This window comes from Epinephelus lanceolatus, chromosome 11 (genome assembly GCF_041903045.1).
Source record: "Epinephelus lanceolatus isolate andai-2023 chromosome 11, ASM4190304v1, whole genome shotgun sequence".
In the NCBI taxonomy this organism is placed as follows: domain Eukaryota; kingdom Metazoa; phylum Chordata; class Actinopteri; order Perciformes; family Serranidae; genus Epinephelus; species Epinephelus lanceolatus.
Genome location: NC_135744.1, coordinates 22,663,961 through 22,678,913, shown reverse-complemented (window position 1 = coordinate 22,678,913; position 14,953 = coordinate 22,663,961). Strand labels below are relative to the sequence as shown.

General features: G+C 41.0%; 1 protein-coding gene across 4 annotated transcripts in view; it reads right to left on the bottom strand.

Annotated features, from left to right (window-relative positions):
- abr (ABR activator of RhoGEF and GTPase) overlaps positions 1-14,953 on the bottom strand; it is a 209,596-nt gene that overhangs the window by 52,564 nt on the left and 142,079 nt on the right. For all 4 annotated transcript variants that reach the window (XM_078172357.1, XM_078172358.1, XM_078172359.1 and 1 more), the window contains 2 exons: positions 9,804-9,901; positions 9,578-9,709 (listed from right to left, as the gene is read on the bottom strand). In XM_078172357.1, coding sequence (XP_078028483.1) covers positions 9,578-9,709; positions 9,804-9,901 — 230 coding nt within the window. The remainder of the gene's footprint in view (positions 1-9,577; positions 9,710-9,803; positions 9,902-14,953) is intronic.

Here is a 14,953-nt window from a genome sequence, read left to right as displayed (position 1 = left end):
TGGGCTTGTTTCCATAGCCCTCGTTGCTTGTTTCTCTCCCAAGATCTGGCAACACTGACAAGCCAACAAGCAACAAAAGCAATGGCGGCAGATCTGATTCAGCACTGGGAAGAATATCCATGCCTTTACGATGTGTCGTCTCCAAGTTAAGAAACGTAGTTTGGTAATGCCACCGCGTTATCTGGGGCTCTGTCGGTAAGGGCTCGGTGGAGAAATCTTGTGGTGTGCACACACAGGTCGTAACACAGTTGACGAGACTCCCGATGACAGAAACACATGTCACCAGGTATGAACACTCAAAAGATTACGATAGTCTCTGCGACGCAAAATCAGGGTGAAAATCGTGTAATGTGAACTAGGCTTCAGTGGCTAAATCTGGAGGATAGTGAAGGCCAAGGTGGAAGAACAAGTTGGTGGTACAGCATTTGTTTGTGGTTATTGTTGATCGGCACTTCCTGCGGACTGGGGTGTCTATCAACACCCTGCTTTTGATGTGGAATTTAAAAAGTTTCACACTTGTGAGATCATTTTTTTGGGTTCAGTTAGAGTGTCTCGTTCTCATCAATCATCTCCTTCTACATGATTTTGCATGGCGGTTGTAGCCACACACTGTGGTAGTAGCCAGCTAGCTAGTTACTGTGCATGTGTCACGTCTAGTTGGGGTAGGGGCCTTTGGGGAAGGTGGTTAAGCAAGAACGCTAAGAAACTGAAATTACTGAAGACGCCCTTATTATTATTTACACGATCATATGTGTATTATTAACATGATGTCAATATTTAACTTTTTTAAATATCACGCTAATCCTCAATGCTGGTATGCTCAGTGACATTTATATCAAATAATACGACAGACAAAATCAGGATATAATTCTCCAGAAGAAGCAGTAAAATTGATCTGTCACTCATAGATACATACACTAAAAAATATAAAGAATCAGAAATATCTTAATTTTTAACTGCCGCTTTCTCATTCTGCTTACACATACTGTTACCATCTTTCTAATGGTATTTCCCTTAGTGTTTATACATACTGTACACATTACTAAATGCACTCCGCAGGCTGTATTTCATTGTCATGACAGCCCGATGTTGGCATGATGTTTGATCGAGCGCTGGGAGATTAGATCAGAGTTTGAGGCCAGCACTTTCTGTACTGGCTGAGTGCCACAGGTCCACAAGCTTCACCACTAATTCTCAAGCCGGCCGGCCTGCTATTAGCTCCAAACAACGGCACTTTCACCAATAACCCTTCACATGCTGTAGCATGTAAATGTCAAACTCTGCATCTAATGCTTCGTATGGAGGGAAGCGCTTTGACTCTTAAGTGGGAATGAGAGTGCAGATAGATGCTCGCCCTCAAACTTTACAACCCCTCTGCACCCGTAGTTTTACAGTAACTCCCAGCTAATGCGTGCACCCCCTGTCCAGCTCCTTGGCTTCGGTGAAGGAGCTACTGTAAAAGCTGCCAGGAACAAACAGCTTCATTGCCCCCTTTTCTCTTTTCGCTCCTAATGCCCAACTTCTCTGGCTCTCATCATCTCCGGGAAGAGGTTCAAAATGATCAGGTTACTCCTCATTGAGGCCCGGTAACACTGCTGCGGTGAGGGCTGACATGCGCTCACCACAGAATAGAGAAAACAATAGAATCAACCCCCAGTGTTGTGCAGAAGGGGGTGAATGAGTGTTAGGGATGATGGGGGAGAAGGAGAAGGAGGAGGTTGGGAGGTTGAGGTGCTGTCTCTTTTCTGGGGACATCAATGAAGATGTTACTAATGACGAATAATAGAATGATCCGATGCGGCTGCAGCAATGACCTGCAGAAGGACACTGCGGGTAACGTGTAGTTCCACACAGTTTTGATACACAACACTGTGAGGAGGACATTCTGTACAGCACCATGTCAGCCATCATCTCTTAAAGCTGGGGTAGGTAGAAATCTGGAAAGGGAAAATAGGAATTTTAAAAAAGGTAGAATTTGAAAATACACTCTCCACCTGCAGCTCCCCCCTCTCTGTCATAAGCCCCTCCCACCAGACGACCATGAGCATATGCACGTGCTTCAACTCAGTGTTTCCCATACATTGATTTATTTAATCTTATTTCACTGTAGAGTTGTAAGCAGCTTATTTGCTCAGCTCCTCTTTGCCTTGTGTCTTTATTTATCAGACAAATGTGACAAAATTAGCTACTGCTAGCAACCCAACTGTCTCTCCGCCTTGCTCTCCATCGCTGTGGACTGATTCCCCCGTAGGAGAATGGGTGGAAGAGACAGATGTTTGCTTGGTGGCTGTAGCTGCTCGAATTCAGCAGATGTCACAGCTGGCTGGTGGCCAGCGGCAGCACCAGTTCTCACCTGTGTTACAGCAGCAACAGAAAGTTTGCTGATCCAGCAAATTGACACATTTTATTTCGTTTACTGTCAGGCTCTCTTTTTGATTTGAAGTCCATGTTCTTTTTATGGGTTGCTTTGCAGAGTTGGCAGTTGTTGCCAATGCTGGAATAGCAACTTACTCCACTATTGAATCAGGCTTTCACCAAAGGCAGGTGCACAAACATCCCCATTTATGGAATAGCCAAATGGACGCCCTCTCTCCTAAATGACCTTTGACTGGCCAAAGTTTCCCATCATGGGCTAGATTTTTCTAAAGTCTGAAAACAGAGCAGAGAGGAGGTGAAGAAGACTAGTGTTATATCAGACCACTTGGATTACAATATGCTCAGTTTATGATGGGATTTTTGCCCAGTGATGTCAAATTGAAACTGCCCCCAGCTTTAATTGACAGACCCTCAACAATGTGACTACAGCAATGTGCTGATTGCCTTTAGGAAAGAGGTTTCCAAATCAGACACTGTGGGGCCCCAGTCAGACAAAAATGAGACAACTGTGCTCCCCCAAAACATTCCTCAGTATTCTTTGTCTTATTTGGTTAGACGGATAATCATTCCAGTGTTTCCCACAGAACTACAATCTATGTGGTGGGGTCGCTAACTGTCCTTTTCTTTTCTTTTCCTTTGCCTGTGTGTCCTTGTGTATTATTCTGGGTCCCTTCTCTATGTTAAGATGGTTTTGCGTCCCTGATCTATAACGCAGGTGGATCTCTTCGTTTTTTCCCTCAGCAGAAGTTTGTGGAGTTGTGAGGGAAACCCTGCATCCTCAGTTTTGGAACTCGTTCCCATAATTAGGGAGCTTTGGGGGATGTAAATAGGAAGAGTGATGTTGCTATGGAGTCAATTAGTTAGCTGTGAGCCACAACTTGATCCCCCATCTTTTAAGCCTTTGGCAAAAAGTATGCTGAATTATCTATTAGCAGCTCCTGCTTGCAGTGTATCCATTGATGTACAGACAGCTATCACTGGATTACTTTGATGCTTAAGAAAATTGGACATGACGAAGTTCTGGAGTTAAAGGGAGTGTCTTTTTCAATGATTTCCATAAATCTAGAGCTTACTAGAGCTACTTACAGTGGAATTCTTTTCTCTGTCTTCCTCAACAATGCGACAGACTAAACGACTGAGAGTGCTGGTGGGTGTATGAAAGACAACACAGTCTTCCTCTGATAAGACAAGAAATAAAAGCCCTAAGAGGTGTGCCCAGGGGAGGCTGGGATGGGGTACACAAGGACCGGATTACCAGATGAAAGCATAGCTGACGCTGGGTGATATGATGCATTCCTGCTCTATAAAGCACCAGGGCTGTTAACCTCGACAGTTACATAACTGGTCCTCTGAAGACAAGTACCGCAAGCTACAGCTCACACATAAGGGTCACTTGGAAGAACTTGCACAGTGTATGAGGCAGACCAGGAGATGGTTTGCTCTTTCCACTCCTGGCAACCAGACTTTTATGAAGCATCACACAGGCAATGGACCAAGTCTGATCATGAATAGTTTGTAATTAAAAGAACATTCATCTCTTCACTGGAGCTTTCAAAACCTCATGTCAACGTCGACAGCAAAAATAATCTGTGATTGTAAGTGAGGTCACACCATGTGTACAGAAAGTTTGTTTAGCCAGCGGACAATCAATGCTTACAGAGCAAAAATATCCCAACAGCATGCCAAAGAAACAACACACTGGAGGCAGTGCTTTTCTTTAACTGGCAACTTACGGAGCTGATACTGATCAATTTTCCAAATCGCATAATCAGAGACATTTAAGATTCCATTTGTGTTGCCAGTTTGAGAGACAGGGGGAGAAAACCCCCGACACTGTTGCCATTTAATGGAGGATTAGCAACGTGACCTCAGAGATCAGAGGTTATCTGCTCGGGGGACGTCTGTTGGGTGAAGGACTGGAAATAAATGGTGGTATTTTCCCCCATGGACAAGCAACTCAATCAAGTTAATATGAGTGTGCTGCTGTTGGCTTTCTCTGATGCTTTACCTTTACTGTTTTTGTGGGTGTGTGCATGTGCTCACTGGTGGACAGGATACTGAACCTCCTGCACATAAAGGCACAGCGTTTACAGAAAATACTGTACTAAAGTACAGTTTATTTGATTTTCATTATGTTATATTTTTGTTGTATTTTTTTCTAAATTATGTTAGCTTAGCTTTTGTTATTGTTTGTTTTTTTCTTTATGTTAAGAGGTCTGTTGTATAAGCTTGTGGCTTCTTGACCTCTCCTGACACATTCCATGTTTTTCATTATCTGGATTTACTGCAATCTTATGTGTGTGCAAATAAAATAAAAAAATAAATAAAAATAAAATAAAAATATTTATCAAAATAAAATGAAATAAAATAAAAATAAATAAATAGAATAATATAGAAGTATTTATAAAAATAAAATAAAATTAAGAATAAAATAAAGATATTTACAAAATAAAAATAAAACAGAAATATTTATAAAAATAAAATGAAATTCTACATGTTATTTATTTTATCATTACTTTCTGTTTTATTTTTTATTTATGTTAGCCAAGTTCTTTTGGTCCATTGTATCAACCTGCGGCTTCTTGACCTTTCCTGACATATATCTTGTATTTTACTATTTGGATTTTATGTAGTCTTATGTGTGTGCAAAAACAAACAAACAAACAAACAAAAAAAAAAAAACAAAAACAGAAAGTTAACAAAAAAAAAAAAAAAAAAAATCATTTAAATAATAAAACCCCTCAGGTTTCCTTTTCACTATCAAAATAAAACCTCTGGCCCGATTCATAACATCTTCTGATGACACAAGCGATCAACTTTCTCATCAGTAACAAAGTGAAGTAACAGCAGTGGGCAAAAAAAAAGAAAGCAAACTTCCAGCCCAATATGCCCATTTACGGTCAGTCAGTGTTCCACGAGCTTGTTAAATAAATCAGAGGGTCTCCAGAGAGGAAAGCAAAACATTGGAGGCTCCTTCTAAACTCAGCTTCACCAAACAGTTTGGGTCCAAGTGAAAGTCTCTTTAGGTATGCACTCTGGACTGTAGAGCAGACTCATGTCCCTCTGGCTAACGCTTTGCAAAACTGGAACAATACTTAGGTACTATCTGCCTTATGTGATCAAACGTCAGTCCCACAATGTCTCCAAACCAATATTGAGGATTTCATCATATTTTAGTGACAATAAACTAAACATAGAAAATCATTTCATGGCTCATGGATTTTTCATCCTTGCGCACATTGCCGGTAGAAGAGGGCAACAAATGACATCAGCATTCATTTATGGTGAAGATACACATCAACAGGCTGGCTGTATGTTGACTGATGGTGACGATATCCATAGTAAAAGTCTCTTTGCAAAAGTGTATTTCTCAGTTTTACTACCAAAATCAATCAATGCCTTTTGACATCACCAATAATGAATCAGCTTCACCTCATGCACAGTTGTAGGGCTGTGGCTAATGATTATTTTCATTATTGATTAATCTGTTGATCATTTTCTCAATATTTACACTAATTGTTTTATCTATTAAATGTCAGAAAATAGTGGAAAATGCCAGTTATAACTTCCCACATCCCAAGGTGACGTTCACATAGACGCTTGTATTTTTGCTTCACAATTTACAAAACTGATTATTTGATTTTCATAAAAGTTGCCAATTCATTGAAGTAAATCGACTAATCGCTGCAGCTCTGCACAGTTGATACAATAAGTGGAGACAGTTTCTCTATTCTCAAAATCAAAATCCTTTCTCCACCAGCTACTGTACACATCCCCCTCTACAGTACATTCCCACCCTCTCAGACTCTGGGATAGAACATGCCATTCTCTTTCTCCCTCTCTATTTCTACCCCCCCCCTCTCTGTTTCCCCCTGCTCGCAGTGAGCCACAGAACATGTGGTGTATTTATTTGTTTTTTGGCTGTTGTTGGCTTGAGGTGGATGTTCCCAGCAGCAGCAGCGTTTGTCTCTCTGACTGGCAGCCATACCAGAGCGGGTGGGTTTTACTGTCATATAAGACGCAGTGATAAACGATTGATGAACCAGTGTATTGAATGTAGAGAGACGGGATAGACCCCTTTAACAGAGAAGAGGGAATTAAATAGTAGGGCTGTACCGAATAGTTTGAAGCTTCATTCACAGCACTGACATTCAAATTCTAAATCAACATTTGAATGCTGCGTAGTTTGTTTTTTTTCCTTGCATGTCGATTCCCTTTGTTTAAACCTGTTAGTTCTGCACAGTTGCAGATCAAGATTAGGCTACACTAATATTACTATTACAGTATTATACTATTTGTTGAATGAGGTTCCAGTGGTGGCTGCGTGGGATTGTTTCCAACTCGTGTGATCCAAACACTTCCCATAACTCCAGAGTGCTGTCCATGAAAAATCATTTCAGAAATTTACAACATGTTTTCATTGAACTAAATATTCTGCTTCAATCCATATTTGTTTGCTTTTGGGCTCAGATTCAGAATACTTTACAGATCCCCCAGTGGAAATTGGGAGACATTACGGTTGCTTTTAACTATTTAGATATAGAAAATGAAAGTAGTGTGCCTCATGCTTCAATACAACACAATGCATACATATAAATATAAAAATATAGGGAAAGTATAAGAAAATATAAAAACATAAGAAGAGATACTTTGTGTAAAAAACAGAATTTTTGATCTTGCTTTTGTTTGCTTTCCAGACTGCTGCATACAAAGGGAGGCACGTACCTGTGTTGACGGGGCGGTCCAACAACAATCTTATAGCCCCATAACTTATATTCATTCACTGAAGATGTGGATTCAATTAAAAAAAGACTAACTCATCTAATCCAATGAATCTCTTTATTCAATTTGAGGATTTGTTTGGTGATGGCGTCATTCATAAAATATGACAACTAACATTTGAAGTTTCATTCAAAAAACCTAAAGAGAAGCTTCAAATATTAAACAAGCGTGAATTTGCAATAGCTGCGACCATGTACAGGCACGCATCAATGTGGTGGCCCTTTTTGCTAACTGGCGTAAACAGCCAATCAGCTGTCCTTTGGCTCACGACCAGTCTATCTCCACAACAAATTTCAGCCTCTTAAGGCAAAAAGTGTGGCTGTCAAAGGGTGGGGAACTTTATGTGGACTGACCGACCAATCAATCAATCAATCAATCAATCAATCAATCAATCGAAAGAGCGAGCTATTAGAGCTGGTCACAGCTAAAAATGACATTCTGTACAGCCCTGTTAAACAGTTCAAAAAATTCTGCCTTAAATAAAAGGCAAGGTAACCAACTAACTATTCTTTTTATTGTGAAGTAGTCCTTGGTTCTCCTGCCCTACAGTAACAATATATCAACAAACATAGCCACAATCGTGCACACATACATGCATGTGCACAATTACTTTTTTTAAATCATCTGATAGGTCAGACAATCTTTCATGAAGAGTCGACTCCTGACCCAAATAACCTAATCAAACAGCCTAGGCAAGGTGTAATTATTTTCTACCACACTGCACTCAGAAGTAAAGACGGACTGGTAACTATCCACAGATATAAATCATCTCCATACAGTAGATTCATTATTTTAGAAACATCCAAGGTCACAGTATATGAACAAATCCAATGCCACATTAGGATGTGTGTGGAAAAGCACGCCTGTGTGGTGCACACTCACTCTCCTTCCCATTTGCTCTCCAGAGGAAATCAAAGGCAACATTCAAGGACACAAATCATCAAACTGAGTGAGGAAGGTGGTGGTGACAAACAGGAAATGCTACAACACAAATTTGTGGTGGGTGTTTTTCTTTTTTTTCATTCAAAGACGGTTTGAAAGAAGAGAAAAGAAGAGAAACAACATACCCACCAAAGAACATCAGATTTAGAAGATATTTTTGAGATACATCCTCTGCCCCACTTTCTCTCTATGTTAGACAGGAGATCTGTATCCCCAGTGCAACTTGTCACTGATACTGCTTTTACCTGCGACTACAAATGTTGTTGTATGTGCAGCAACAAGAAACACATTTTGGAAAGATTTAATTGATGTAAACCTTCTGTACAAGGGTCTCTAAGGGTGGAGAACTGATCAGTCGACCAGTTTGTGGTCAGCTGGATCAAAGCTGATCAGATCCGTGGATTAGAGGAGCAGCTGCTGCAGAGACGAGTGAAAGCAACCTTTTAGACCAAGCACTGGACCATGAGATGTGCTTTTTCCTTGAGAACGCAGCGGTATCTAACGTATGTGAGTGTGCTGCCTTTCTGCGCTCCAAGCATGTGGAATTACTGAACAGTATACATACTCAAACAGTCCAATGAACAGTCCAGCACCAAATGTAGAATGTCAATATGCAGCAGAGAATGTTGATGTTGCGAGAGGCTGCCAGAACTAATGAATGTGTGGAGAACCCTGCGTACAGTGATGGTGTGGTTACATGGCCGTCTGTTTTGCCTTCCCAGCTGCGGCACTATTCCTCAGTTCTGGTCCAATTTAAAAACTGTTGCTCCCATTAGACACAGAAACTTGGAAAAACAGGGTCCAGGTTGAAAATGACCAAAGTTTCCCTTCAAGTTTGGTGAGTTAAAGTATCATAAGCAGGTTTGAAAATAAACTGCTACAGGCTCACCTCTGGCACTGACACCTGCCTCACTTGAGAGAAACATGAGGACATTAACTGACGATAAGAGCGACTACACCCTCAGATCTGACCCAAGCTCACAAGGCGAAGCTCTGTCGATTGCAGAGGAGGAAACTGCAAAAGCAGCACTTGGACTGAATTACAGGGAAAATGACAGGAGTCAAGCTTCACTTGACCAAACAGATTTTCCTAAGTTCTGGAAAAATGGAAATATGACTCCTCTGCTTATGCAAAACCTAAACAAGGATGCAGAGCGGTGAGCGGCATTTTGCCTAAATCCCAAGAAACCACAGATCCGACTGTGCAGGCAGGATCTAGTTAACAAGACTGAGAGGGAGTTTTACAGGAACATTTCTCACAAGACAGGGGGAACCCCCCTTAAATAAACTCCCTTTCAGACTATTAATCCAACCAGCGTCATTAGAAGCCACCACGACAAAACCACTCCATTGTGCATAGGGGCTAGACGGCTAATTAAATGAGTCACATGTTGGGAAATATCCCCGAGAGGACACAGACGTCTCTCTTTGTGTATGGCTTGTTTCTGTGATGGCCTGTCAGCAGCCGCTCTCTTACCTGGACTTGTCCTTTTCCCATGATCTTGTCCACAATCTCGTTGTCATCCTTATTCAGCATGCTTTTGTCATAACACTTCTCATAGCACAGGATCCGCAGGTACTGGGAGCCCTCCAGCTCAATCTCGAACTCCTACACAACAACACAGAGAGAGATGAGGAGATTAGAACATTTTTATTGCAGTAATGACAGTAGCAATGTAGAGTAAAAGGTCTGTGTGACAGACTTCGTTCCACTGAGGCTCTGTGGTGTCTCTGAAGACGCGGGTCTTGGCCTTGCTGACAAAGTATCCAAAGGAGTCCACTTCAAGGGTGCAGTATAGATCTAGGAGGAGACACAGAAGGTAGACAAATCCATCAAGAAAACTGACCACTAAAAAACATTTAGGCTTGTGACATGCATGTAATTTTATGAGAAATAATAACTGTGTTTCTGAAACATATGCTTTGTGACACCAGAGTGAAACAATACACATCTGTCAATCACAGTTTTATCATCTTGTAGTAAAAGTCCAGCCATTATAACAGACTTTTAGTGGGTAATGATGTCATTGTTTGGAGATAATGTCTTTTCATTAAAGTCAAACATAATTATAGGTCACTTGTATGTCTTGTTAATTAAAGTTTCTTGACACTTAAAGCAAAAACAGACAAATACTGATCCAGCTTTGGCAAATGCAGCACAGAAGTACTTTCATTCAGTTGGCTGCACCACTCTTTAGATCAGGGCTGCAACGGTATGAGATAACCGTACGAGAACAGTCTCAGAAAATATTGTGGTTTCACAGTATCACTCTATTACAGAATTTATATTTTTATCAGACTGACTGTCCCTTAAAGGAATGAAAACAAAAGGTTTTTTGTTGCTTGAACAAATGTTTTATTACAATAATTGAAAGTAAAAAGCCTCCCCTTTGAAAACAGAGATTCTCTGTCCAGTTGCATTTATTCCCCCAATATCGTAGGTAAGCAAATGTACACAATATGATAACTGTTGACTTTTTTATCACGGTATACCTTCAAACTGGTATATCCCTGCAACCCTACACTAGATTAGTGTATTTGTAAGACACATAAGTTTAGAGCTGAAACAATAAGTTAATTAGTTTAGGTTGCCATTGGCAGTCATGTTGAGCCTTTGGTTGCCATCACTGGCTACCACTTTTTAACATATAAAAAATAGGGACAGCAAAACGTGCACTACATTTAACTGGGACAGATGGTTGGTCACCTATCATACATCTCGCCTCCCTCCACTGGTTGCCAGTTAACTTCAGACATGGTTTAGTCCCCAGTTACAAAACTAAGCTTCTGACTACTTATGCTCCAAGTCGTGACCTGAGATCCTCAAGCCTACCCTCGCTAGTCGTCCCTTGATTGAGGTTGGTGACTAAAGGTGACCAGGCCTTTGCCATCAAGGCGCTGAGGCTCGGGAAATTCTCTGCCTGAATTCTCTCCCTTCTTTTGTTCTATTGTTGCCTCTATACACACTATTTATTCAGCTCTTCTTAAATACTGTATTGTTATCATTGTGTTATTTTCATGTGTTTGTGAAGCGCTTTCTAACCTTTTTCAGATAAGTGCTATACATGTAAAATTATTATATTACTATTATTATAAAATGAATTAATTTTCGACATTAATTTCATTAGCTGTTGTTGTTACAGTCAGAATCAGAACCAGAAATTGCTGCACACACATCAGTGCATTTATTCGTCCTTTAAACTACTAATTATTTTCTTGGTTAATCAATTAATCGTTCAGCGAAAATGGCCCAAAAATTTCCAGTGCCCAAAATGTTTTGTCAAACCAACAGTTCAAAAGACATTTTTGCTTTAAAAGTTACTTTGAGTAATTAGGATACTGTGCAGTCATATATCAGCTTAATATTGAAAATGTGACTGAATGTTTAAAGGCTTTATTACGATACCCAGTAAAAAAATTGTAGCTTTGTTTTCTTCAATAAAAAAGAAGAAAATTGGGTCAGATCTGATACCCAACACAGATCCATTTACACAAGTACATGCACCAATGCAAGTGCAACATTGTCTGGTTATGGTCCTGACTGTAACAGTGACATTTAAATAAAAAACTGAGTGAATCTGAGTTTGGGGTGCACGTTTTGCTATTTGCAACCTGGCAACCGTTACTGTTGAGCCATGTAATACATTTTTGAATTAATCGTTCCTCATTCTCAAGAGGAAATGCTCGAAAGTTGAATTTCTAAAGGTTTTCACAGTGACAGTGAGTGAGTGTCTGATTGTGGTATCAGATTTGTAATGAATGTGCACTTAAAAGTTAAAAAGGTTACGTTCCATCAAAGTGAACAAGCTCTTTAAATTGTCGATAAGTTGTAGTTTGACGCACATCAATCTCCTGCCTGTGTACACATCATTTAGCACCAGCAGACCCTCATACCACAGCCGCCGCTCCCCTGGGATCAGCTCACACTCAGTTCTTCCACGGAGCAATTAAGGCTGTTAATGTGTTTCTTTAAATGCTGCTGCCTGTGGCGGTTCCTGCAGACCTCGCTGCCGGCTGTCTGTAAAGTGTCAATACTACGTCCCGCAGCCTGGACCTGGTCCCTGGGGTTAACCTCCATCTGACAGCATGATGGATGGATGCACTGCTCGACCTTTCACCAGGAGAGTCACCACGATTAGGTAAGGGAGCCAGAGATAGCGGCGGGGGAGCTGGTTGAATCTCATATGCATATTGCAGAATGACAGAGAATATGTTTACACTGCAACATCAGAAACAACAGCCTGACAGGAGCCTTGGTTAACACCATGGAGAGATACAAAGCATTCCACCTGGGTGAGCCAGGACACATATGTGGCCATATAACAATCACTAACAGGACTATACAGTAAAATGGAGTCTCATTCCATCTGGTTTCATTCCTGCTTTGTTTGTTTTCTCAGCATCCTGAAAGGCTCTGACACAATTACTCCCAATGAGGAAGAGATTAGTGCTGCTGGTACGCGGGAAGTCCAGCGGAGAGGAATGCAGTGTGACCATCTGGGGGATATTCATAAAAATGAGGCAGTTATGGTACGCTTCCGCTACATACCGAAGCGTAAAAGCTGGAAGGCTGCCACCTCTGCTTTGATGTCTGGCATCCCAAAAACACAAACTACCTGACAGATGGGGGAAGGTTTGGGGTGATGTTTTTGACATATCAAAACTAGGGTTGTAACAGTTGTGCCAAACTGTCACGGCACAGAGGTTTGGTGTATCCAACCACATGCAGAATACACAGTATGTAGGCCTATGAAAATAATGTGGAACCAGTGGTCACAAGTGCGAGTTCCACTATGCTATCAGCAACATATGATGTTAGCACAACAAAGCCTCCAGGAACAGGACTGGGCTTCGAAGCCAATTTGACATAGTGACCAAACTGTGTAACTACAACTTCTGGGTCCATCACGTGATGCCATGTGGTCCACAGAGATGTTTTCCCATAGATTTATATTATGAAAAAGACATCTGTAAATTAGTGGAGATGTTTTTGAGCGTCACAACCCCTACAAAATGACTTCTTTCACTATTGGGATTTGATCCATTCAGTCTGATAACATTTTGAAAGTCTAGAAGAGCTGCACAATTACATGATCTAATCCCCATTCAAGATACCAAAGGGCTAATCCCAAAGTTTGCTGCTCTGCTGGCGGAGTCTCTAGTGCGCCTACTCTATGGGCCGAAGGATGAACATGGCCCCTACACCAAAGCTGTATCCAGTTCACTTTACACATCCATGAGCACTACAAGCTGCTGAGCGTTAGTAGGTCACACTTTAGTGAGCACAAATGAAATGCCAGAGCAAGAAGATATGCCTGCAGGTTCCCAGTCAGCTACAACAGCAACAGGGGGAGAGAGTCGTCAATGGAAACACATCCAAAATGCTAATGCACATTGAACAGCATCACCTGATGTGCCGATCAGTGGGACAAGGAATAAACAAACTAGAGACCAACTCCTTATCCCGACTGCTTTAAAGCAGCCTTTAGACACAAAAGCAGAACAACACTGAAGCATTTGGCATAACACTGACAAACAGCCAAGGTGGAACTACTTGTAACACTCCTCTTACTGTACTGGTTTAAGCTAGAAGGGCTGAAAAACTATTGTGTTTGTGTTGTTTTTTTCCCCTAAACATTTGTGCAAATTCTTGTGTGATGGCACATTGTAGAGACATGAAATCTTCATTAATGATTGGATGTTGTGACCAAATACTGCCCATAAAATACGATCAGAATCGGCCTATTGGGGGGCGCACATCCCTCACTCCACAAGTCCGACTGGCGTGAAATTCAACACACACGTACAGCTTAATGTACTCTACAAAGACGGCTCAAGAACGCGTCTGACTAGATTTTCCGCCATTTTAAGATTGCTCAAAGGGGGGCGCCACAAGTTCCAAACAGGTGCACTAGCCTGGCACAAAACTTAGTCATAAATTAATGATGACACTAATCTTTGTCCAAATGTCACTAAACTTGGTGATATTTACTTCAAAAGGTAATCTTGGACATATTGAGACTACAAGAAGCACAGCTAGAAAGAAAATGTGAGAAATGGACGCTATACAAGACTCAAAATGACAACACTGGACTGGAATAATATTCAATAGATACACTAATCCTTAAGGCTGTAAAAATGTGTGTTTACTGAAGCAGTTTTTGTTTTGTCAGCTCTTATTATTTTTCAATTATTTAATTATTTTATTATGCTGTTGTAACCGACATGTCAACGTCACAAAAATTGTTCTAATAAAGATTTAAGTGAAGAAAAGGGAACTTTAAAGGGTCTTGATCCATCGCAGCTTTCGACTTCTAACGGTCCGTGTTGACTTAAACAACTGACTCACCACATGTTGCTATGTTTGTATTTATTTTGTATTTTCAGTTTCAACCAGACTTCTGTGTACCGTTTAGTACCTAGTTTACACTGGGATGCAAATCAGTTTAGCACTGTTTTGTGAATACAAAACAGCTGTTGGTTGTGTTCAATTTAGAAAGAAAAAGTACCAGTAGTCAGGGCATTTGTTTGAGACACTACAGTGATTCAAACTGCTCTTTTCATCTAGCCGCAGAGAAGAAGAGAGTGTATTCATAGTCCTGAGCAGCTCCCACTTTTCTCTGGAAGCTTATTTCCTCTCCATGTGAAATGGGTTTCAACCTAAAATTCAAACAAGGCCAGGGAGAGCATATTTAGAGACTTTTTGTGTCCTCACAGTGGATCCAGGAGGGCTCCGAGAAGTAGGACAGACTAAAAGAGGCCTGGAACTCCTTATGTTTTTATCTTCCTGGCAGGTCACCACCAGGCGCAGGGTATGAGGGGGATAAATTGGTCAGCATGGGGGCTCTGACCC